Source organism: Loxodonta africana, chromosome 15 (assembly GCF_030014295.1).
Source record: "Loxodonta africana isolate mLoxAfr1 chromosome 15, mLoxAfr1.hap2, whole genome shotgun sequence".
Lineage (NCBI taxonomy): Eukaryota > Metazoa > Chordata > Mammalia > Proboscidea > Elephantidae > Loxodonta > Loxodonta africana.
In genome coordinates, this window is record NC_087356.1 from 13577646 (window position 1) to 13603548 (window position 25903).

Below are 25903 nucleotides of genomic sequence, written 5' to 3' on the forward strand. Positions count from 1 at the left end.
AGCCTTCAAATGAGACCCCAGCCTTGGCCAACGCCTTGATTACAGCCTCATGAGATACCCAGAAACAGACGCCCCTGCTAAGTCATTCCCAAACTCCTGACCCACAGAAGCTGCAAGATGATAAATGTGTGTTGTTTTAAGCTAAGTTTGTAGTAACTTGTTATGCAGCAATACATAACTGATAATACACTGATAAAACCAACAGCCAGCAGAAAAAGAAGTGAAAGTGGCTTGTAAGCTACAGAAAGAGGCTCTCCATTTTGAATTTTTAAAATCCTTCTCTGATGAGATCCTACTGTGGCCCATATATATGAAAATGCAGAAAAATGTCTGGAAGCATACGTACCAAGGTCATAATGGTTACTTCAGTGGGGAGGGGTGGAAGAAAGGACATGCAACGAAAAGAGATGCTCCTTTGTTCTTTTTTTTCCAAGAGTTGCAAAAATTTCAAATTATGTATTAATATGCAAATTATATTAACAAGAAAAAAGTAAGGGAGACCCTTTCCGAAACTTCTTGGAAGCCCAAAATTTCTCTGAACTTTCAACTGCTCTAAGGATTTGTGTTGATCATAAAAAAAAAAAAAGATCAAAAGAGCAATTGGAACACTCATAAAATACAAAACAATACAACCACCTTGAAGAAGTTTGGCCGTTTCTTATAAAGTTAAACCGTACACTCGTCATCCAGTAATAACCCCACTCCTAGGAATACAGCCAAGAGAAATGAAAACCTATATTCACCCAAAAGCCTTGCACATATACTAAAAACCACAGAAAGATACTTTTAAAATGTGAATTTTATGGTATGTGAATTATGTCTCAAAAAAAGTTTTTTACTTAGAAACCTGTGCACAATGCTTAGAGCAGCATTATTCACAATTGCCAAAACTAGAAACAACCCAGATGTCCTCCAGCTTATAAATGAAAGAACTGTGGTAGAGCACGCAGTGGAATACCAGTCAGCAATAAAAAGGGACAACCACTGAGGCACACACAACACCAGTGAATCTTAAAAGCATCATGCTGAGTAAAAGGAACCAGACTCAAAAGGACACATACTATTTGATTTTATTTATATGGCATTTTGGAAAAGGCAAAATAATAAGAACAGAAAACAGATAGTTGCCAAGGAGCCAGAAGAGGGGTTGACTGCCAAATGGCATGGCAGAACTTTTTGAGATGATGGAAATGCTCTGTGCCTTGCTTGGGGTGGTGGTATGCGACTGTATGCACTTGTCAAAACTCATGAAACCGTGTACTAAATGGGGTAGGCTTTTCTGTAAGTAAATTAAACCTGACTGTTTTTGTAGAATGATATAAAAACACACGTTTTTTGATTTGATTTGGTTTTGAGGTTTACCCTGAATCTGATGTTTTTAGACTCTACATTAAAAGTTATGTAAAGGTTTCCGTTTTAAAAGAATGCTTAAAAAAAATCCCCTTGTCATAAAACTGAGTTGCGCTGGACTCTCTAGTTTGGAATTGTCTAGTAAAAGCAAAGATACAGATGTTGAAGCAGTGACATAACCTTGAAGTGTGGTGTGAGAGGATCGAATTTCAGAATAGTGGAGCTATCTCTTATGGTCTGTACTGTTAACACTGTTGATTTGTCAAGAGTCATTTCTGCACAATTTTTATAGCTCATTTTTTACTAAGCCATCTGAAGGTTCAGTTTTAGATTGTTCCATGTTGCATATCACTGCTTTGAAGTTAAAGTTTAAAAGGATAGCGTATAATCACTTAGAAGAAAAATTCTTATTTGCTTATTCTCTAGAATGGTCCTAGAATATAGATTTTGCATTGAGAAATCTTAATACTTTTTTCTTTCTAACTTTCCAAAGGTGAGGAAGAAAACGCTTCCCGTTCCTCAGGATGGGCATCGTATCTGCATAGTTGGTCTGGACTTCGCTAGACTGATGGAAAGAAGATGAGTCAAGTATATTGGCAATGAGTATATTGACTCATTTTCTGCCAACAGAATCTGCTTGGCAGAAAATGAGTCACGTATATTGCTGTCATCCTTTTGTCAAAAAGTGTGTGTATATATTTACATCTGCATATATTTGTACATATATATGACAGCTGTATTAAAAAGTCTCAGCTTGAAGTACCGTTTGGAGCATCGATACCAGTCCACAATCCTTTGATTCAGCACCCGAGAGACCACCACTTCTGTGATCTTCCTTCACGTTGCCAGAACTAAAACACGAAGAATGAATTTACTACCCCCCTTCTCTGCAACCTCAGGACCCGCCTATTTCTTGGCAATACTGTGAATTTTGGAGATAAGCTCAGTTTCAATAGCATAACACCTGAAATCTAGGCTTTTAAAATAACATTACAAGACTATTGCAAAATCAGATTGTTACCAGTTATAAATTGTTAGATAAAATTTGGTGATTAAGAGTATGACGGCAGATGCTTTATTGGTAAATTGATCATTTTGTTTAAGGGACTATAAAGTAAATATGCTACAGTTAATTATGAGGCAAAGTGAAAGTAAAATTTTATTTAGTTGTTAGCTTTAAAATGTACTTTAGAAAATATGAACTGTTCTCTTTTTCTCTAAAGTCAGGGACTCGTCAGGAGCCCTAGTATTGGCTGGTCTAATACTGATCGGATGGGACTGCTGCATTTCCTTGGGGGTGATTTCATGGTGTCTTTCTCAGCTCTTGATCTGGTTACACTACTGCCAAGCCATGAGTCTGTTTTGGGAATTTCTTTCATCCCCCAAATGAAAATCTATCAGGACAGTGACTGTAATTCAGCATTGTATCTACATGTGAAACTGGCGCTTCCTGTGTTTAACAGATAGTGTTGTTCCGTAAGCTTTCCATCATCGGATTTCAGAAAGGCACCTTAAGCCAGTGCTGCGTTCTCAGTTTTTGTGAATCACCATAAATAGTGGTATTACTTGCCTTTGACGCCTCTGAGTATATTTTAGTGACTAGACCAAAATTGTGCTCTTAAATCATAAATTTGAGAATTCTATTTTAATATTTATTTCATACTAAAGCACCACACAGTATGCTATATGAAGTTCCCTGAAAGCCTTCCGATTTATATTTTAATTTTTCATTCTCTGCTGGAGAACTAACTTTGCACTTTGGTTACTCAGAACATTGGCTTCCAGTTTAGTTTTAACTAAAGTTTGCTGCTGACATGTTGAGTTTGTTCTTTAAAAAACAGCTCCAGCAAAATGTCGTTCCTCCCATTTTAGAACAAACCCAACAAGTGAATGTTTTACTGAAAATGTATCTATTTCAAAGCTGACATTAAAGTTTAGTTTTTCTTACTTTATAAACTGTGAATATGAGTATGCCAGCAGCATACAACGTAACTTTAGTAGTATTTAAATAAATTTCACTTTCTGAGTCTAGACTTTCTGAAGTCTATATAAACTTGTTTTGAAATATAGTCTCTACTTAAAATGTAATAAAAATACCTTTTGCATGATAAAAAATTAATTACAAAAAGCATATTCTTTCATGGTTTCAGCAATGAGAGGAAATGTACTGATTATTTTAATATTACTATTAAATATGTTTCACTGTAAACTATGTTTTTATGACTTTTTTTGTTAGATACTGTCTCTGGAGTTTTTAATCATTTGTGGATTGGAATTGCAAATTCCTTTATTACTGTCCTTATACATTTGGGATCTAGAATATTAGATGCTTGAGACAACATAGATGGCCACTTTGGTAGGTCATATGTAAACCATGACACCTACCATTTCTGACATCCTCCTTCCCGATGAAACCAGAGCAATGCTAGACCTTTCTTTGGACCAAGATAGACATAGATTCAACCAGAGATAGGTGCCTGGCTAAGATGACCAGCTTCATGGTGCCATTAGGTAAAGGACTCTCTTCAGTTAGAGGCAAAGGTTATTACCTTTTTTAGGGAAGTTAGACTGGAAAATGGGGAGAGGCAAAGCACTGGGAGAAGCAGAGATGCCATGAGAAAGAGAAACCAAGCACACTGAGAACGGAATGGAAAGAGCAACAAGCCTAGAGTGTGTTTTGGTCCAAAACAGCTCTCCAACCCTGGGTCCATGACCTTGGGGTGCTTACATAAACTCCCTGGAGCCTTAAGAGCTGAATTCATACAGACCCTGATGTTGGGGCACTGATGTCTGATCTCAAGTTCTTGGCTTCCTCTGATTTCAAGCATCTTTGTACACAGTGAGCTTTGCTTGTGCTCCAAGTACTGTAAGATTTATTGAGAATTACATTCTTTTAAACAAATTGGTAGAATTGTAACAACCAGCAAGGCTAAGGCTTGCTAGAGACATACAGTACTTTGCGTTCATTTTAACCTTCATTTTAGCCAATGATGTAGCTGGAGATACATTGAATGTGAAGGTTCATATAAAGACACATTTTAGTATCTGGTGAATGGCTAGACGCACAAAAAGTGGTTGGGTCATATGATTAAATTATAATGTAGTGGTTTCATCTTGGTTCGTTTTGACTTGGTATCAGAAAATCAGGTGTTGCATCAAAATTAATACACACCGAGAAAACAGAACCTAATAAAACTTGGCAGGCATCTGTGAGCTAATTCTTATCCACGGCTATTAATGAACATTTGGTTATTTATATAGAAGTTATATTTAAAAGGAAAATACTTTTCATGTGCATTCAAAAGTTGATTACATGAAAAAAGTCAAACTGACCTTCAAATTTAACATAGGTTTGTGTAAGTAGAAACAATGTATTCTAAGAAGGGAACAGGATTTCAATTTGAATAACTGCTTTCTGTAAATGGAGGTGACCACCGTGTTTCCCTTTGAGAATGGGCTCACTGTCAACTCACTAGTGGTTAGCTCTTCAGAGGTCTGCCCGGCATTTAAGATGACAGCAATGTCCTCCACCCCTGCCCTTCTCTGGGAACTTACACTCCTACACTCCGCCACCATACAAAGGGGCAGGTAAGCCAAGGCCATGATCAACTGAACCAGACATGGACACCTGACCCATGCTGAGTCAATTAGGTTCTCAGGAATTTAGATTTGGAACTAGAGTCAAATCATACTGTGACTGTGATATATAAACACAGGAGCTCTGGAATGGCCAGAATGGCATAGGAAGCCAGTCAACGAACACAAAGAAGGTTGGGCTGACATACATAGATAAAAAAACGGGATGAGCATCCAGGTGGCCTTCAGTTGTTTCTAATCCCTGAGATTCAGGCACACTGGATTCTATTCAGTATGCCTGCGTGCTCAGTAAATTTCCTACCCTGTGCCTGCCACCCTCTCTCCTTCCTTAGTTTAGCTTGAGTTTGTTACTTCAGTTCAAAGAATCCTACCAGCCTCACTAGTATTGGGAAGAATGAAAGTATGGGGTGTTACGTACCACCGTACACTGTGAGAGTGTGAACTCCGCGTTCAGACAGATCTAGACATGTTTCTACATATTTCAGTTTCTGGACTCGCTGTTTGTGCATTAGTACAGAGTAGACACTCTAATTTTAATTCCCTTTTTTCCCAGGTGGTTTTTGGAGCCTGCAAAAGATGGTTTACCAGTTTTCCTGCCACATTTTTGTGCGTCCTTAACTCAGTGTATGGTATATGCAAATGTACTTAATGAGTAAGTGATTTAAATCATCAGGAAATGAGCTCAGTGTTTCCCAGCCTTACGCCAGAGAGCATAAACTTTATACCTGCTCAGAGCTTGGACTAGAGTCTAGGATTCCTGACGTGACTAATGCAGAAATTGTTCCGCAGCTCTCATTGAAATGTTTTTGTAAACATCTTTAGGCCCAAAAACTTAACCAAGATAAATTTATATGACCAAAATACATTTTTTTCTGAAGAAACTTTTAAGGGATCAAGACCCTGTTTTGCCTGGTACAGCAGTGGTTTTACACCAGCTTTTCTCCCGTATAATTAATGACACCTGCTTTTACTCTCAAGCATTCCAGCTTGGAAGATAAACACTAACACCACCCTACAAAGATGGTAGAAAAATATGAAGTGACAAATAAGATCATCTTGAGTGTATTCCCTCTACCCTATTCCCCAACCTTCATCTTTTTAAGAACAACCTATCAGGAAATAAAATTATACCAGTCATTGGATTAAGCTACAGATTTCTCTGTTGGCAAAGACGAGATGGTGTGATTTTTTTTTCTTTTGTTTACCTTTCATTGTGAGATATAGATACAAAATAGTGAATGTAACATTTATACATTATAAAGAATAATAAAAGGCACTCCCATGGACCCACCACCCAGCTTAGAAAATTAAGTAATACCAATACCTTTGAAGCTCCCTGCGTGCCTGTTCCAGATTATATCCCCCTTTACCCTCTCATGAAAACCCTGGTGGTACAGTGGTTAAGAGCTTGGCTGCTAACCAAAAGGCTGGTAGTTCAAATCCCCCAGCCACTCCTTGGAAAACCTACGGGGCAGTTCTACTCTGTCCTGTAGGGTCACTATGAGAAAGAATCGACAGCAACGGGTTTTACCCTCTCATGTGGCCACTATCCTGAATTTAGTACTTAATCATTCCTACGCCTTTGTATCTATTAAACTTTGATTTTGAGGCTTATGAAATTTGAATTATACTCCTGAGTCATTTTCTGACTTGCTTTCTTACTCAATATTTTGTTATTTACGGTGATGCATATAGCTGTAATTTATTTTTATTCCTAGGTAGAATCCCATTTTATGAATACAGCAGTTTATCCAACCTATCAATAGCTATTTGGGTGGTTTCCCCCTTTTTGTTCTTACAAATGATGTCACTGTGAACATCGTTCTACATGATTTACAATGCATGTGTATGAGTTTAGTGTATGTGGGAGCAGAAAGGCCGGATAATGGCATATATACACGCTGAACTCTACCGGATAATCCCACATGGTTTCGCACAGTGGCTGGTTGTATCAGTGTTGTTTTCTGATCAGCATTTGAGAGTTGCTGTTGCTCCACATTTCTTATCAACAATATTATCAGACTTTTTAAATTTCTCTGTGGCTTTCAATTATAATCATTCCTAATGTTAACAAGGCTGAGCACCTCTTAAATGTTTATTAGCCATTTGTTTCCTATTCTGCGAAATGCCTGTTCATGTATTCTATTGCCTACCTTTATATTGGTTGTCTATCTTTTTTAATGAATTAATTAGAACAAATTTATGTTCTATGACATAGTGATCTGTTGTCAGGTGTACGTGACGCAAAGATTTTTGCCCATTTATAACTTGCCTTTTCACTCTCTTTTTAAGTTTTGTGATGAGCAGAAGTTCTTAATTAGCATTCATGTTTCAAACAATATTTTTATTGTTGACTACGACTACTGTGAAAGGCATTAAGTAATAATTATTGCCTCTTAATTAGTAACATTATTTAAATTCACTAGTTCTGGGTCAGTCCGGAATTAAAGTAATTGAATCAGTGAATTTGAAACTAACTTTATTTAATATGGTTAAAATAATCCATGTTAACAGGGTTTGACATAGTGGATTGAATTCACTTCCTCCGGATGAGCCCACTAAAATGAAGATTAAAAAGACATAAACCCACAAGGAAAAAGAAAGAAAAAAGAATAAGAGAAGACAGCTTCAGAATAAAAGTATCCATCGTTTTTGGATGGAGGGATGGAAGCAGGAATAGCAAAGAGAAAACACTTTGATGTATAAACTCAATTAAAAAAAAAAAAAAACCCAGTGCCGTCAAGTCGATTCCAACTCATAGCGACCGTATAGGAAGGCTGAGGAAATAGAGGCATGGAGCATTGTGGGAGTTGGAAGTGGGGAATTGGTGGAGGGGAGCTGAAGGCAAGGAAGTTTAATCTTGCTCCCTGAAGGAGACAGATTTTAAAGAAAAAGAACCAGAGAAGCTTTGGACTTAAGAATTTCAGATACATCAGAAAGGGGAGATAAAATTCTGTATTTAAAACAAAGGGATTAGTGAATGTCTACACCCTGCATGGGAGCTGACCACCCAACCCCGGCCACCTTTCCCCTCAACCATCCCTACTCCTGCTTTACTCCCAGAACCCTGTAACTGGGTAACAATATAAAGTCAAGTCAATGGAACAGTATTTAACAAGGAATGAGGATATCGAATTGGGAGAATGGGGATAAGGGAAATGGGAAGACGTAAGGGAGCGAAATTCTCAGCTAATCTAGCAAGAAAGGAATCTGTGATACCTAAGATGGATTAAAACAAATCTATGAGCATTACTATTTAGATATCTGAAGGTAAATAGAAGAAAAAATGAAAAGAGTTGAAAGTAGTTGCCTCTGGAGAGAAGGCATAGGGTCAAAAAGTGCAGCAAGGAATTAATGCTTTTTCATAATAACCCTTTAGGATAAAATAAATAATACGTTTATATGACAAACGGGAATTCAAAGATACCTACTATGGTACCTAAACCAGTGCCCTCGAGTCAATTCCAACTTCTAGCGACCCTATAGGACAGAGTAGAACTGCCCCATAGAGTTTCCAAGGAGCGCCTGGCAGATTTGAACTGCTGACCCTTTGGTTAGCAGCTGTAGCACTTAACCACTACACCACCAGGGTTTCCCTGTGGTACCTAACACGTGTTAATACAGTACACGTGTGATAGTCATACTTTGTGGAGTTACAGCCAGTCTCTGTTTTTGCTGTTGTGTTTACTAAATCTACTCATCTAGGATAACAGATATTGACATAAAATATCAATAGAAAATATTAATGGGTTATTAAAAAAACTAACTAACACTGCCGTTGAGTCGTTTTAGACTTATAGCGACCCTATAGGACAGAGTAGAACTGTCCCATAGTTTCCAAGGAGCACCTGGGGGTTTCAAACTGCTGATCTTAAGCAAACTACCGTAGCACTTAACCACTATGCCATCAGGGTTTCCAGTGGATTATTAGAACTCATTATTTCTCATTATAGTAAACTGGTGGGGTTTTGTAAACATTTTTTCTTTCTATTTCAGTATACAGTTCGATAGGTAAAAATAGTCTTCTGAACTCACAGCTTTAGTCAAGAAACGCAAGTAATTTCAAACCCTGCATTTCATGGGCAATTCTAGCTGAAGAGGCAAGCCCATTTAACATCTCTGTAGCTTGGATTTTCTTTCCCAGCCTTCCTTACTGTTCATACCATGTGATATGATTCTTTCACAGCATTCCACATTAGAAATAAATTAACCTGCCCACTTAATTGACATTTTTCTGACTAATGTTAAACTTTATTTCATTGGTATATTGGATATAACCCCATTAATATAAACCTATTTTGGGGAAATGATATACTACTAACTCTGGCTATAGTTTAAGGTAGTAAATTCTGCAAGCAAGGCATTATTATATGCAAAAAATCTTCCTACTCCTGAACTATTCCTTAACTTCATTCTGTCTGAGGAAACAATATATGTGTTGGATAGGCATGTAGAGGTTGCATAGGCATGTAGAGGTTGGATAGGCATGCAGAGGTTGGATAGGCATGTAGAGGTTGGAGGCAAAGTGCCAGACTTCAAGTGTGAGTACACTTGTTGTGTGCTGTGGAGTCGTTTCCCACTCATAGTGACCCCATGTGACAGAAGTAGAACTGCCCCATAGGATTTTCTAGGTTGTAATCTACAGGAGCAGAGCGCCAGGTCTTTTCTCCCATGGAACTGCTGGATGAGTTCGAACCGTCATCCTTTGAGTTAACAGCTGAGCACTTTACCATTGTGCCACCAGGGCTTCTTTTTGAGTACACTGTATACTAGCTGGAAACCCTGGTGGTGTAGTTCTTAAGAGCTCTGCTGCTAACCAAGAGATCAGCAGTTCAAATCCACCAGGCACTCCTTGGAACTCTATGGGGCAGTTCTACTCCGTCATAGAGGGTTGCTGTGAGTTGGAATTGACTTCATGGCAATAGGTTTGTTTATATATATATATACACACACACATATACTAGTTATATGCCTTTGGGCAATTTACTTAACCTTATTTGCCTTAGTTTCCACATCTATTAAATGGCATAGTAACACTGCAATTTGCCTAACACACCAACCATTCCCAGCTCCTCTGTTACTTCTATCATTCTAGATGTGAGACAGATACTCTACCAACCTCTTTTACAGCAGAGTGGCCAGGTAACCTAGGTATGGCCAACGAAGAGTATAAGGAAATCTACTGGAGGGCACCTAGGAAGTTTATGATTTAAAAGAAAAAAGTAAGAAAGAGCTTCCTGGCACCACATTTCCTTCTTCTTCCTGCCTTCAGAGTAGATGTGCTGCCTGGAGCTGTGGCAACCATCTTGTGACCACAGACAACAGATATGCTAAGAATGTTGGATTTGAAAGCAGAAAGAATTGTGTTAATTCTTCTTAAGGAACCCTCTCTGGCCCATCTCAGACTTCTTGTTACTGATAAATATAAAGCCCTTAGTTGTTTAATCTACCATTAAAAGGATTTTCTGTTGTGTGCTGCTAAAAAACATCCCTAACTTTCAAATAAGAATAATAACCTCATAGGAATAAATAAATTTACTGGTACCTTAGGAGAAAACGAGGCCTGGTGGTGCAGTGGTTAAGAGCTCAGCTGCTAACTAAAAGAACAGCAGTTCAAATCCACCAGCTGCTCCTTGGAAGCCCTATGGGGCAGTTCTCTGTCCTGTAAGGTTGCTATGAGTTGGAATTGACAGCACCTAGCAACAACAGTATATATAAAAAAAAAAAAAAACCATTGCCATCGAGTCAATTCCAACTCATAGCGACCTATAGGACAGAGGAAAACTGCCCCATACGGTTTCCAAGGAGTGGCCTGGTGGCTTCGAACTGCTGACCTTTTGGTTAGCAGCTGTAGCTCTTAACCACTACACCACCAGGGCTTCCAACAACATGTATATATAAGAGAAAAGAATTTGTTTGCCTTTTATTGACTCTTCTCAAAGTTGCTGTACTCACTTTTTCTCACATGTTGCTAGCTTGATAAATGTTGGGGCTTTCCTCTTTTGAGAACTGGCCGTTATTTCTTGCCCTTTTTCTTGCCCCAGTAGGTTACCACAAGGTCACGAGTCCTTGAGAAGGCCTTTTGTTTCAACTTCAGTCTTAAGTTTCCCACGGAAGTAGATAGGTTTAATGAAGGATAGTCTGCCTGTCTTCAGAATGTCCACATCATTTAGTGACCTGTTTTTCTGACTGGTGTGTGTATGCGTGTGTATGTGTTCCACAAAAAAAAAAAAAAAGTGAAATATTGGAGTCTGAGGATAGGTGTAAATGCTCCCTAGTGCATAGTTTATGGTAGAAATATAAAAAAGATCTTAAAGACCTAGAGGCCTCACCACAGATTGTCTTTTAGTGAAAGGGGTTCTTATTCACTGGTTAGAATACTAAGAAAACTTATACACAATTAATAAACTAAACTTAGGACCATACTGATATAGAACAATTGTGCCAAGTTCTAGAAATAGTTGCCCTTTTATAAGAGCACTGTTTGTTAATCTTGACACTTGTGCAGTTGACTGCTTTAGATGTCTAATTTAAAAGTATGGCTTTTATTTCTTTCTTTACAGTCTAACTATAGGCTGGGATTCAGGCCTACTCTGAGGAATTTAACAGGCAGTTTACATTATTATTTAGGAGCCCTGGAGGCATGGTGGAAAAGAGTTTGACTGCTAACCAAAAGGTAGGCAGCTGAAATCCTTGGAAACCCTATGGGGCAGTTCTACTCTGTTCTACAGGGTGGCTATGAGTCGGAATTGGCTCGATGACATCAGGTTTTATATTATTTAAAGGAACCCTGGCAGTGCAAAGGTTAAGTACTCAGCTGCTGACTGAAAGGATAGCAGTTTAAAACCGCCTAGTGATTCCACAGGAGAAAAGACCTGGGGTCTGCTCCTATAAAGATTACAGCCTAGAAAACCTTTTTTCTGTCACGTTGGGTCACTATAGGGCAGTTTTACTCTGTCACATTGTGTAACTATGAGTCAAAAATCAACTCCACAAGACCTAACAACATTATATTATTTAAGATCTCTGAATGGCACAAAAAGAGCCCTAGTGGCGCAGTGGCTAAACACTCAGCTGCTAACCAAAACAGTGGCAGTTGAAACCCACCAGGAGCTCCTCAGGATAAGGATATAGCAGCCTGCTTCCGTAAAGATTTCAGCCTTAAAGAAGAAAATCAAAGACACAAGGAAAATATTAGCCCAAAAGACTAAAGGACCACATGAACCACAGCCTCCACTAGCCTGAGCCCAGAAGAACTAGATGGTATACCCAGCTGTCACTACCACTACCGACTACCCTGACAGGGATCACAACAGAAGGCTCCAGACAGAGCTGGAGAAAAACGTGGAACAGAATTCACATTCACAAAAAAAGACCCAACTTACTGGTCTGACAGAGACTGGAGGAACCCCTGAGACTATGGCCCCTGGACACTCTGCTAACTCAGACTGAAGCCGCTCCTAAAGTCCACCTTTCAGCCAAGGATTAGACAACACACATGAGGAACGTGCTTCTTAGTTCAATCAAGTATATGAGACCAAATGGGCAATCCTGTCCAAAAGCAAAACGAGAAGGCAGAAAAGGACAGGAATGGGACGAATGGACACAGGGAACCCAGGGTGGAAAGGGGAGCATGCTGTCACATCGTGGGGATTGTGTCCAATGTCACAAAACAATATGTGTATAAATTTTTGAATGAGAAATCAACTTGAGTTATAAACTGCCATGTGAAACATAATAAAATTTAAAAAGAGAGAGAGATTTGGAGCAGGCACACAGGGAGAAGGCCATGTCATTGATGACAGAGACAGAGGCTGAAGTGATACACCTACAAGCTAAGGAACGCCAAGGATTGCCAGCAACAGTAGAAGCTACGAGAAAGGCATGGAACAGATTCTCCCGTAATGCTTCTGAGAGAGCACAGCCCTGCCAGCACCTTGATGCCAGACTTCTAGACTCCAGAACAGTAAGAGAATAAGTTTCTGTTGTTTTAAGCCACCCCACCAAAAAAAAAATTCAGCCTTGGAAACCCTATAGGGCAGTTCTACTCTGTCCTAATAGGGTCACCATGAGTTGGAATTGACTCAATGGCAATGGGTGAGTGGTACAAACAGCTTGCACTCATCTACCAACCTAAAGGCTGGCAGTTTGAACCCTCCTGGTGGTGCCACAGGAGAAAGACCTAGCAATCTGCTTCTGTAAAGATTATAGCCATGAAAACCCTATAGAACAGTTCTACTCTGCAATACATGGGGCAGTCATGAGTTGGAATTGACTTGATGGCAACAGGCTTTTTTTATGTTTTTGGTTTATATTATTTATAGGTAGTGCAGTTTATAGACTACAACTACAAAGTATTTTTGAAAAGGAACTCCTTTGTTTGAGAATAGCTGTTCAGTACGATGGCCACGAGCCACATGTGGCTACAGAAAGCTTGAAATGTGGCTATTCAAACTGAGATGTACTGTAAACATAAAAGGAACCCACGCGCCCCTTGGAAACTCTATGGGGCAGTTCTGCTCTGTCCTATAGGGTTGCTATGAGTCGGAATTGACGGCAACGGTTTGTTTTTTTTGGTTTTTGGTGGCATAGTGGTTAAAGCGATTGGTTGCTAACGGAAAGCTCAGGAGTTTGAACCCACCAGCCACTACACAGGAGAAAAATGTGGCAGTGTGCTTCGGTAAAGATTTACAGTCTTAGAAACCCTATGGGGCAGTTCTGCTCTGTCCTATATGGTCACTATAAGTCAGAATTGACTCAATGGCGGTGGGTTTGGTTTGGTTTGGGTAAATGTAAAATACATACCAGATTTAAAAGCTTTAATATGAAAATAGTAAAATATGTTATGAATCATTGTATAGTGATTACACATTGAAATTTTAATATTGCAATTAACTGAGTTAAATAAAATATAGTGTCAAAATGAATTTCATCTGTTTCTATTTATGTTTTATAATGTGGTTACGGAAACCCTGGTGGCAAAGTGGTTAAGTGCTATGGCTGCTAACTGAAAGGTGGCAGTTTGAATCCACCAGATGCTCCTTGGAAACTCTGTGGGGGCAGTTCTAGTCTGTCCTATAGGGTCACTATAAGTTGGAATCAACTCGATGGCAACGGGTTTGGTTTTTAATGTGGTTACGAGAAAAATTTAAACTTACAGGGCTCATATGTGTGGCTTGTGTCACATTTATGTTAGATGGTGCTAGTGTAAAGAGCCACTCTATTAAGTCCCGCAGGTAACCTCAAACACCTTCCAGGAATACAGTCCCAAATTAGGATCTTCCTTGAACTTCAACTTCTAAAAGCCAGCAAGGATGAGAAACACATCTTCTCTCCCTTCAAAAATATTCACTCCCCACCTCTAATTGACAAATTTCATAGTATTTGAGACTGTTAAACTCCTCTTTTAAAACGTAAATTGAACTAAGAAGATTGTACTAGGGCCATTCCCATTGTAGTACCAATTATATAATCAGATAATCAGATTGCTTTCCCTAAAACCTAGCCGAGGCAAACTGGCTCTCAGAGAACCACGAGACCCCTTTTGTAATGACTTAATATGGATGTGCTTCATGAATTACAGACTAAGTTTAACTCTTGCTTTTTCCTGAAGAGTCAAAAATATGTAAAACTCTATGTTACCCCTAGAGTAATGACAAATTCTTGAGCCTTGAATTAAATAAGGGTGTAAAATCATTGTATTCTGCAAAACATCATTTAAAATCAGCTTTGAGAATTCTGTCTAAGATAATGAAAGATGGGTTTCTCACCATCAGAGAGAAATTATTAATAAGCCAAGGTGGAATGATGTGGTGCTGGACTGGGGTCAGAGGTACCAGTAGAAACCCATGCTTCAATAAAAGGGGGGAAAAAAAAACGTAGATAGATAAACCAAAAAAAAGAAAAAAACCAAACCCACTGCTGTTGAGTCAATTCCGACTCATAGTGATCCTATAGAGAGAGATATATGGGCGTTCACAGTGTTTAAGTGCTCAGCTGCTAACAGAAAGGCCAGCGGTTCAAATCCACCAGCTGCTCCGAGGGAGAAAGATATGGCAGTCTGCTTCCATAAAAATTTACAGCCTAGGAAACCCTATGGGGCAGTTCTACTCTGTCCTATAGGGTCACTATGAGTCAAAATTTGACTCGCTGGCAATGGCTTTATATATACATGCATACATATATATATATATATACACACACACACACACAGTGGCTTTTTTGTATATATCTACTCTGTCCTATAGGGTCGCTATGAGTTGGAGTCAACTCCATGACTACTGGTTTGGGTTTTTTTTCTTTTATATATATATATATATACACACACACACAAAACCAAAACCAAACCCGTTGCCATCAAGTGGATTCCGACTCATAGTGACACTATAGGACAGAGTAGAACTGCCTCATAGGGTTTCTAAGGAGCGGCTGGTGGATTTGAACTTCTGATCTTTTGGCTAGCAGCCATAGCTCTTAACCGCTATGCCACCAGGGTTTCCTATACATACTTAGAGATAGATAAAATGCAGATGTGTGTGCACATGGGTTAGTATGCACACGTATATTTCTTAGCTCTGTCCACAAAGGGTCTCAATGACATCTAGTGCCCAGCTCTTGGTTTCTAAGTATTATCTTCTAATAAAAGGAACCCCGGCTCCTTGGAGAAGCAGTTGATTCTAAGGCTGGGGCAGCTTCTGGTACCAGAAAGAAGTGCTCCCAAAACAAAAGGATGGGCGCGTGTCAAAGAGACACAGGAGCCAATCTGAGAGAGCTCCCAGCAGCCAAAGCTGAAACACTGAACAACAAAATAAATAACAATATTATTGGGTTATACCCTGTTATGGATTGAATTATGTCCCTGCAAAATATGTTGTAAATCCTAAACTCTATGTCTGTGGTTACAACCTCATTTGGGAATGGGTTGTCTTTGTTATGTTAATGAGGCAGGATTAGTGTAGGGTGTATCTTGAGACAATCTCTTTTGAGATATAAAAGACAGATGCGGAGACTGGGGAAGATGGCGGACTAGGTAGACGCTACCTCGGATTCCTCTAGCAACAAAGAATCAGAAAAACAAGTGAATCGCTCACGTACATAACAATCTACGAACCCTGAACAACAAACACAGATTTAGAGACGGAAAACGAACAAATGCGGGGAAGCAGTGATTGTTTTCAGAGCCTGGAGCCAGCGTACCAGTCAGGTAACCTTTGGCGCCCGATTTAGGGCAGAGCCCAGGGGAGCAGACGGCACAAACAAGGGGCCTAGCCCTACCCCCCGAACTCACCCCGGGAGGGGGCCCAGCCGGTTCGTGCAGGCGGTGTGGTGACGCAGCTGGTGGGAGAAGTCCCCAGGAGGCAGTGACTGGTCTTGGAGCGGGGAGAGCAGCGTTTCAGCCGGGGAACCGTCCCGCCGGGATTTTGACTGGGCGCAGGCACGGCACAAGCACGGAGAGCTGCTCCACTCCCCAGAACTAACCCCGGGAGGAGGCCCAGCCGGTTCGCGCGAGTGGCGTGGCGACGCAGCCGATGGGAGAAGTCCCCAGGAGGCAGTCACTGGTCTTGGAGCAGGGAGAGCAGCGTCCCAGCTACGACAAGCGGTCACGGCACAAGCACAGGGAGCTGCTCCACTCACCTCAACTAACCCGGAGAGGGGGCCCAGCCGGTTCTCGGGGGAGGCACGGCAATGCGGCCGGGGGGACGAGAAGTCCCCAGGAGGCAGCGACTGATTTTGGAGTCAAGAGTGCACTGTCCCAGCAGGGGAACCTTGTCGTTGGGCGTGGGGCTGGCAGCGGAGGATCTGACGGTGACTTCAGCGGGCCAGACCCCCCGGGGGCAATCTCCACACAGCCAGCACACATAGGCGACACGCCCCACAGGAATCTCAGATATAATATTCATTCCAAGCAAGACAAGCAACTCTGGCTATATTCTGAGGTGCTACTCTCCTATCTCCCTGATCCCTCCCCCACCCTCCCCAGGCGGCTTCATTAACATCGGAATTGCCTGAGCCAGAGGGAGAACAGCTCTTCCGGCTCCGCGGCAGCTTTGCTTCCCCTCCCCCCTTTTTTTTTCTTCTTTTGGTCTTTTCCTAACCCACTCTTTCGGCCTGAGAGAAGGAACAACAAAAAAAAAAACCCAGGGACCAAAAATCCACCCCTAATTGGACTAAAAACACAGAACCAGCTACAGCCAACCATATACGATCCAAACCTCAGACTTTCATCCTTACAGGGAACAAAGTGGCAGTTATACTCCAAAGGCAATTCTGATAGGGATCTGGCTGCATTTTTTTTAGCGGATTTTCTGGAAAAACTAGTTTCTCAGTGATGGCTCGGAGACAGCAGTCCATATCAAACCACATAAAGAAGCAGACCATGACAGCTTCTCCAACCCCCCAAACAAAAGAACTAAAATCTTTCCCAAATGAAAATATAATCCTCGAATTATCAGATACAGAATATAAAAAACTAATTTACAGAATGCTTCAAGACATCAGAAACGAAATAAGGCAAACTGCAGAAAAAGCCAAGGAACACACTGATAAAACTGTTGAAGAACTCAAAAAGATTATTCAAGAACATAGTGGAAAAATTAATAAGTTGCAAGAATCCATAGAGAGACAGCATGTAGAAATCCAAAAGACTAACAATAAAATTACAGAATTAGACAACGCAATAGGAAGTCAGAGGAGCAGACTCGAGCAATTAGAATGCAGACGGGGACATCTGGAGGACCAGGGAATCAACACCAACATAGCTGGAAAAAAATCAGATAAAAGAATTAAAAAAAATGAAGAAATCCTAAGAATCATGTGGGACTCTATCAAGAAGGATAACTTGCGAGTGATTGGAGTCCCAGAACAGGGAGGGGGGACAGAAAACACAGAGAAAATAGTTGAAGAACTCCTGACACAAAACTTCCCTGACATCATGAAAGACGAAAGGACATCTATCCAAGATGCTCATCGAACCCCATTTAAGATTGATCCAAAAAGAAAAACACCAAGACATATTATCATCAAACTCGCCAAAACCAAAGATAAACAGAAAATTTTAAAAGCAGCCAGGGAGAAAAGAAAGGTTTCCTTCAAGGGAGAATCAATAAGAATAAGTTCAGACTACTCAGCAGAAACCAAGCAGGCAAGAAGGAAATGGGACGACATATACAGAGCACTGAAGGAGAAGAACTGCCAGCCAAGGATCATATATCCAGCAAAACTCTCTCTGAAATATGAAGGCGAAATTAAGATATTTACAGATAAACACAAGTTTAGAGAATTTGCAAAAACCAAACCAAAGCTACAAGAAATACTAAAGGGTATTGTTTGGTCAGAAAACCAATAATATCAGATACCAGCACAACACAAGGTCACAAAACAGAACATCCTGATATCAACTCAAATAGGGAAATCACAAAAACAAATTAAGATTAATTAAAAAAAAAAATACACATAACAGGGAATCATGGAAGTCAATAGGTAAAAGATCACAATAATCAAAAGGAGGGACTAAATACAGGAGGCATTGAACTGCCATATGGAGAGTGATACAAGGCGATATAGAACAATACAAGTTAGGTTTTTACTTAGAAAAATAGGGGTAAATAATAAGGTAACCACAAAAAGGTATAACAACTCCATAACTCAAGATGAAAGCCAAGAAAAACATAACAACTCAACAAACATAAAGTCAAATACTACGAAAATGAGGATCTCACAATTTACTAAGAAAAACGTCTCAGCACAAAGAAGTATGTGGAAAAATGAAATTGTCAACAACACACATAAAAAGGCATCAAAATCACAGCACTGAACACTTATTTATCTATAATTACGCTGAATGTAAATGGACTAAATGCACCAATAAAGAGACAGAGAGTCTCGGACTGGATAAAGAAACACGATCCGTCTATATGCTGCCTACAAGAGACACACCTTAGACTTAGAGACACAAACAAACTAAAACTCAAAGGATGGAAAAAAATATATCAAGCAAACAATAAGCAAAAAAGAAGAGGAGTAGCAATATTAATTTCTGACAAAATAGACTTTAGACTTAAATCCACCACAAAGGATAAAGAAGGACACTATATAATGATAAAAGGGACAATTGATCAGGAAGACATAACCATATTAAATATTTATGCACCCAGTGACAGGGCTGCAAGATACATAAATCAAATTTTAACAGAATTGAAAAGTGAGATAGACACCTCCACAATTATAGGAGACTACAACACACCACTTTCGGAGAAGGACAGGACATCCAGTAAGAAGCTCAATAGAGACACGGAAGACCTAATTACAACAATCAACCAACTTGACCTCATTGACTTATACAGAACTCTCCACCCAACTGCTGCAAAGTATACCTTTTTTTTCGAGCGCACGTGGAACGTTCTCTAGAATAGACCACATATTAGGTCATAAAACAAACCTTTGCAGAGTCCAAAACATCGAAATATTACAAAGCATCTTCTCAGACCACAAGGCAATAAAACTAGAAATCAATAACAGAAAAACTAGGGAAAAGAAATCAAATACTTGGAAAATGAACAATACCCTCCTGAAAAAAGACTGGGTTATAGAAGACATCAAGGAGGGAATAAGGAAATTCATAGAATGCAATGAGAATGAAAATACTTCCTATCAAAACCTCTGGGACACAGCAAAAGCAGTGCTCAGAGGCCAATTTATATCGATAAATGCACACATACAAAAAGAAGAAAGAGCCAAAATCAGAGAACTGTCCCTACAACTTGAACAAATAGAAAGTGAGCAACAAAAGAATCCATCAGGCACCAGAAGAAAACAAATAATAAAAATTAGAGCTGAACTAAATGAATTAGAGAACAGAAAAACAATTGAAAGAATTAACAAAGCCAAAAGCTGGTTCTTTGAAAAAATTAACAAAATTGATAAACCATTGGCTAGACTGACTAAAGAAATACAGGAAAGGAAACAAATAACCTGAATAAGAAACGAGAAGGACCACATCACAACAGAACCAAATGAAATTAAAAGAATCATTTCAGATTATTACGAAAAATTGTACTCTAACAAATTTGCAAACCTAGAAGAAATGGATGAATTCCTGGAAAAACACTACCTACCTAAACTAGCACATTCAGAAGTAGAACAACTAAATAGACCCATAACAAAAAAAGAGATTGAAACGGTAATCAAAAAACTCCCAACAAAAAAAAGCCCTGGCCCAGACGGCTTCACTGCAGAGTTCTACCAAACTTTCAGAGAAGAGTTAACACCACTACTACTGAAGGTATTTCAAAGCATAGAAAATGACAGAATACTACCCAACTCATTCTATGAAGCCACCATCTCCCTGATACCAAAACCAGGTAAAGACATTACAAAAAAAGAAAATTATAGACCTATATCCCTCATGAACATAGATGCAAAAATCCTCAACAAAATTCTAGCCAATAGAATCCAACAACACATCAAAAAAATAATTCACCATGATCAAGTGGGATTTATACCAGGTATGCAAGGCTGGTTTAATATCAGAAAAACCATTAATGTAATCCATCACATAAATAAAACAAAAGACAAAAACCACATGATCTTATCAGCTGATGCAGAAAAGGCATTTGACAAAGTCCAACACCCATTTATGATAAAAACTCTTACCAAAATAGGAATTGAAGGAAAATTCCTCAACATAATAAAGGGCATCTATGCAAAGCCAACAGCCAATATCACTCTAAATGGAGAGAACCTGAAAGCATTTCCCTTGAGAACGGGAACCAGACAAGGATGCCCTTTATCACCGCTCTTATTCAAAATACTGCTAGAAGTCCTAGCCAGGGCAATTAGGCTAGACAAAGAAATAAAGGGTATCCGGATTGGCAAGGAGGAAGTAAAGTTATTACTATTTGCAGATGACATGATCTTATACACAGAAAACCCTAAGGAATCCTCCAGAAAACTACTGAAACTAATAGAAGAGTTTGGCAGAGTCTCAGGTTATAAAATAAGCATGCAAAAATCATTTGGATTCCTCTACATCAACAAAAAGAACACCGAAGAGGAAATCACCAAATCAATACCATTCACAGTAGCCCCCAAGAAGATAAAATACTTAGGAATATATCTTACCAAGGATGTAAAAGACCTATACAAAGAAAACTACAAAGCTCTACTACAAGAAATTCAAAAGGACATACTTAAGTGGAAAAACATACCTTGCTCATGGATAGGAAGACTTAACATAGTAAAAATGTCTATTCTACCAAAAGCCATCTATACATATAACGCACTTCCGATCCAAATTCCAATGTCATATTTTAAGGTGATAGAGAAACAGATCACCAATTTCATATGGAAGGGAAAGAAGCCTCAGATAAGTAAAGCATTACTGAAAAAGAAGAAGAAGTGGGAGGCCTCACTCTACCTGATTTCAGAACCTATTATACAGCCACAGTAGTCAAAACAGCCTGGTACTGGTACAACAACAGGCACATAGACCAATGGAACAGAATTGAGAACCCAGATATAAATCCATCCACATATGAGCAGCTGATATTCGACAAAGGACCAGTGTCAGTTAATTGGGGAAAAGGTAGTCTTTTTAACAAATGGTGCTGGCATAACTGGATATCCATTTGCAAAAAAATGAAACATGACCCATACCTCACACCATGCACAAAAACTAACTCCAAGTGGATCAAAGACCTAAACATAAAGACTAAAACAATAAAGATCATGGAAGAAAAAATAGGGACAACCCTAGGAGCCCTAATACAAGGTATAAACAGAATACAGAACATTACCAAAAATGACGAAGAGAAACCAGATAACTGGGAGCTCCTAAAAATCAAACACCTATGCTCATCTAAAGACTTCACCAAAAGAGTAAAAAGACCACCTACAGACTGGGAAAAAATTTTCAGCTATGACATCTCTGACCAGCGCCTGATCTCTAAAATCTATATGATTTGTCAAAACTCAACCACAAAAAGACAAACAACCCAATCAAGAAGTGGGCAAAAGATATGAACACACAGTTCACTAAAGAAGATATCCAGGCAGCTAACAGATACATGAGAAAATGCTCTCGATCATTAGCCATTAGAGAAATGCAAATTAAAACTACAATGAGATTCCATCTCACACCAACAAGGCTGGCATTAATCCAAAAAAACACAAAATAATAAATGTTGGAGAGGCTGCGGAGAGATTGGAACTCTTATACACTGCCGGTGGGAATGTAAAATGGTACAACCACTTTGGAAATCTATCTGGGGTTATCTTAAACAGTTAGAAATAGAACTACCATACAACTCAGAAATCCCACTCCTCGGAACATACCCTAGAGAAACAAGAGCCTTCACACAAACAGATATATGCACACCCATGTTTATTGCAGCTCTGTTTACAATAGCAAAAAGCTGGAAGCAACCAAGGTGTTCATCAACAGATGAATGGGTAAATAAATTGTGGTATATTCACACAATGGAATACTACGCATCGATAAAGAACAGTGACAAATCTGTGAAACATTTCATAACATGGAGGAACCTGGAAGGCATTATGCTGAGCAAAATCAGTCAGAGGCAAAAGGACAAATATTGTATAAGACCACTATTATAAGATCTTGAGAAATAGCATAAACTGAGAAGAACACATACTTTTGTGGTTACGAGGGGGGAGGGAGGGAGGGAGGGAGGGAGAGGGTTTCTTATTGATTAATTAGTAGATAAGAACTGCTTTAGGTGAAGAGAAGGACAACACTCAATACATGGAAGGTCAGCTCAATTGGACTGGACCAAAAGCAAAGAAGTTTCCGGGATAAAATGAATGCTTCAAAGGTCAGCAGAGCAAGGGCGGGGGTCTGGGGACCATGGTTTGAGGGGACTTCTAAGTCAGTTGGCAAAATAACTCTATTATGAAAACATTCTGCATCCCACTTTGAAATGTGGCGTCTGGGGTCTTAAATGCTAACAAGCGACCATCTAAGATGCATCAATTGGTCTCAACCCACCTGGAGCAAAGGAAAATGAAGAACGCCAAGGTCACATGACAACTAAGAGCCCAAGAGACAGAAAGGGCCACATGAACCAGAGACCTACATCATCCTGAGACCAGAAGAACTAGTTGGTGCCCGGCCACAATCGATGACTGCCCTGAGAGGGAGCACAACAGAGAACCCCTGAGGGAGCAGGAAATAAGTGGGATGCAGACCCCAAATTCTCATAAAAAGACCATACTTAAAGGTCTGACTGAGACTAGAGGAATCCCGGCGGCCATGGTCCCCAGACCTTCTGTTGGCACAGGACAGGAACCATCCCCGAAGACAACTCATCAGACATGAAAGGGACTGGTCAGTGGGTGGGAGAGAGATGCTGATGAAGAGTGAGGTAATTATATCAGGTGGACACTTGAAATTGTGTTGGCATCTCTTGTCTGGAGGGGGGATGGGAGAATAGAGAGAGAGGGAAGCTGACAAAATTGTCACAAAAGGAGAGACTGAAAGGGCTGACTCATTAGGGGGAGAGCAAGTGGGAGTACGGAGTAAGATGTATGTAAACTTATATGTGACAGACTGATTGGATTTGTAAACGTTCACTTGAAGCTCAATAAAAGTTAATAAAAAAAAAAAGAAAGACAGATGCCAAGCCACGTGGAGATCTCCAAGGAACCAGGAAACAAGCTGAAGAGACAAGGACCTTCCTCCAGACCTGGCAGAGAGAAAGCCTTCCCCCCAGAGCTAGCGCACCTTGAATTCAGACTTCTAACCTCCTAAACTGTGAGAAAAGAAATTTTTGTTTGTTAAAGCCATCCACTTGTGGTATTTTTGTTCTAGCAGCACTGGATAACTAAGACACAACCCCAAAGAATAAAATGAATTCCCACGAGTCCCATGCATAGATAAATAAATGGGAGAGAAGGGAAAACTCTTCCATACAAATGAATTCCAATAAATAAATGTGCAAGAAATTCGAGAAAAAAAATCACCATTAGAATACCAAATAATTGCTACAGCAAGATCAAACAATGAATGCTAAAATTAGTGGACATCAGTTTGAGAAACAGAATATTTGCATAGTTAAAATGTCTCCCCACAAATATTTGTTGACTGCGAAGGAGTAATAGGTAGCAGATACCACCTTAATCAGAGGATCCAAGTTTAACATCGAAGGTAATGGGACCTATCAGTGCTCTGTACTCCTTGATATGAGCCACAGAAAGGGACACTTCACCTCCGTAGTGTCCTCCTTCAGAGTTCACAGCCTCTACTTAATCATGAGAAAACAACAGAAACATCCACAGTACCTGGCAACCAGTAAAAACCAGCTGCTGTGGGGTCGATACTGATTCATGGCGACCCCACGTGTGTCAGAGTAGAACTGTGCTCCACAGGATTTTCAATAGCTGATTTTTCAGGAGCAGATCACCAAGCCTTTCTTCTGAGGTGCCTCTGGGTAGATTCAAACCCCAAATCTTCCGGTTAGCAGCTGAGCTCTCGATCTTTTGCACCATCCAGGAACTCCAAATATAGGAAAGATGACTGCATAATATGTGGCAGAGGAGAACTACAAACACATACTGGGGATGTGGGATGGGGGGTGCGAATACTCTGCGTGGATGCCTTCCACAAAAAATTAGGGACAATTGCTAAAGACAAGAGAGGATTAGTTGCCAAATTTCAGGTTTACATAAATTTAGCTGCTTGAGGAGATAACTGAATCCTTTGTAGATAGTGGTTACTTTTTATAGACTCATACATGACACTGTTGGCATACAATAAAAGTTACAATGTTGTTTATTTTATACACGATTAATGATCTTTATTCTACAGCAAGGTAACTAGCCTTAAATGTTAATGTTTACTAAACATGACTTTTTTTTTTTTTTACCAAATCTAATTAAATATTTTCATCTTCTAACTTCTAATTCACAAGTTTCTACAAGTTGTTATTGTGTGCCATCAAGTTGATTCTAACTCACAGCGACCCTACAGAACAGAGTAGAACTGCCCCATAGGGTTTCCAAGGCTGTAATCTTTATGGAAGCAGACCGCCACATCTTTCTCCCTCGGAGCAGCTGATGCACTGACCAGCGTGCCACTGCTCCATAAAACCAAAACCAAACCCGCTGCCATCCAGTCGATTCGGACTCATAGTAACCCTATAGAACAGAGTAGAACTGCCCCACAGGCTTTCCAAGGAGTGAATTTGGACTTTTGACCTTTTTAGTTAGCAGCCAAATGCTTAACCACTTCGCCTTTCCCTAATTTCATTTACTTTGTGATCATTATTTCTTTGTCTCTGTGTGTGCGGAGCAAGTGGCATTTTAAGGTAAAAGGTCTCGATGGCGGGATCTCTAGTTTTTTATGCCGTGCCACAAGTCTAAGGATTCCCCAGATCAGAGGCGTACCTAGGGCATGGCAGGTATTGCACCGGCCTGGGTGCCTGCACCACTAAGCAGTTTGTTAGTCACCGCCAGCAACGTACCTACAGAAAACGGCGCCTATGACAAGCACGGATCTTACGTCCTTGTCCAAACATCTGACAGCCCTGTCTTAGATAACCCTACCATAATATCAGCTCGAAAATACAAATTAAGCTCGTCAGCCTTTTAATTAACACATGACGGTGCTTGAGGAAAGGCCATCCTGGATTAAAATAAGCTGCTCAGTGGGGCCTCACGCCCAGGGCCGGGGCGTCCAGAGCCTCTTGCCCCACCAGGCCTCTGCCCATACGTTTAAGTCCTCGAACATCACTTTCAGGTGGGCCTGTTCCCCACATTAGAGGACACTAGATGTGCAGAGACTTAAGGCAGCAGAACTTTCCAGATGCAAGACTATGGAAACGCCTGCCCGCTTGGTTTTTTTTTTTAACCTTCATCGCCAGCATCATCATCCTTGTCTCATCGTGTTCTGTCTGGTTGGCTTGGTGAGGTTTGATTTCTTTGGAGGGTGTTTAAAGGCAGT

At 40.0% G+C, this 25903-nt stretch overlaps 1 protein-coding gene across 5 annotated transcripts in view; it reads left to right on the forward strand.

The window, feature by feature from the left end:
• GCC2 (GRIP and coiled-coil domain containing 2) overlaps positions 1–7685 on the forward strand; it is a 71645-nt gene extending 63960 nt beyond the window's left edge. For all 5 annotated transcript variants that reach the window (XM_010593583.3, XM_010593584.3, XM_064268595.1 and 2 more), the window contains one exon: positions 1844–7685. In XM_010593583.3, the coding sequence (XP_010591885.2) occupies positions 1844–1914 (71 nt within the window). In that variant the 3' untranslated portion in view covers positions 1915–7685. The remainder of the gene's footprint in view (positions 1–1843) is intronic.
• Positions 7686–25903: the final 18218 nt, after the last annotated feature.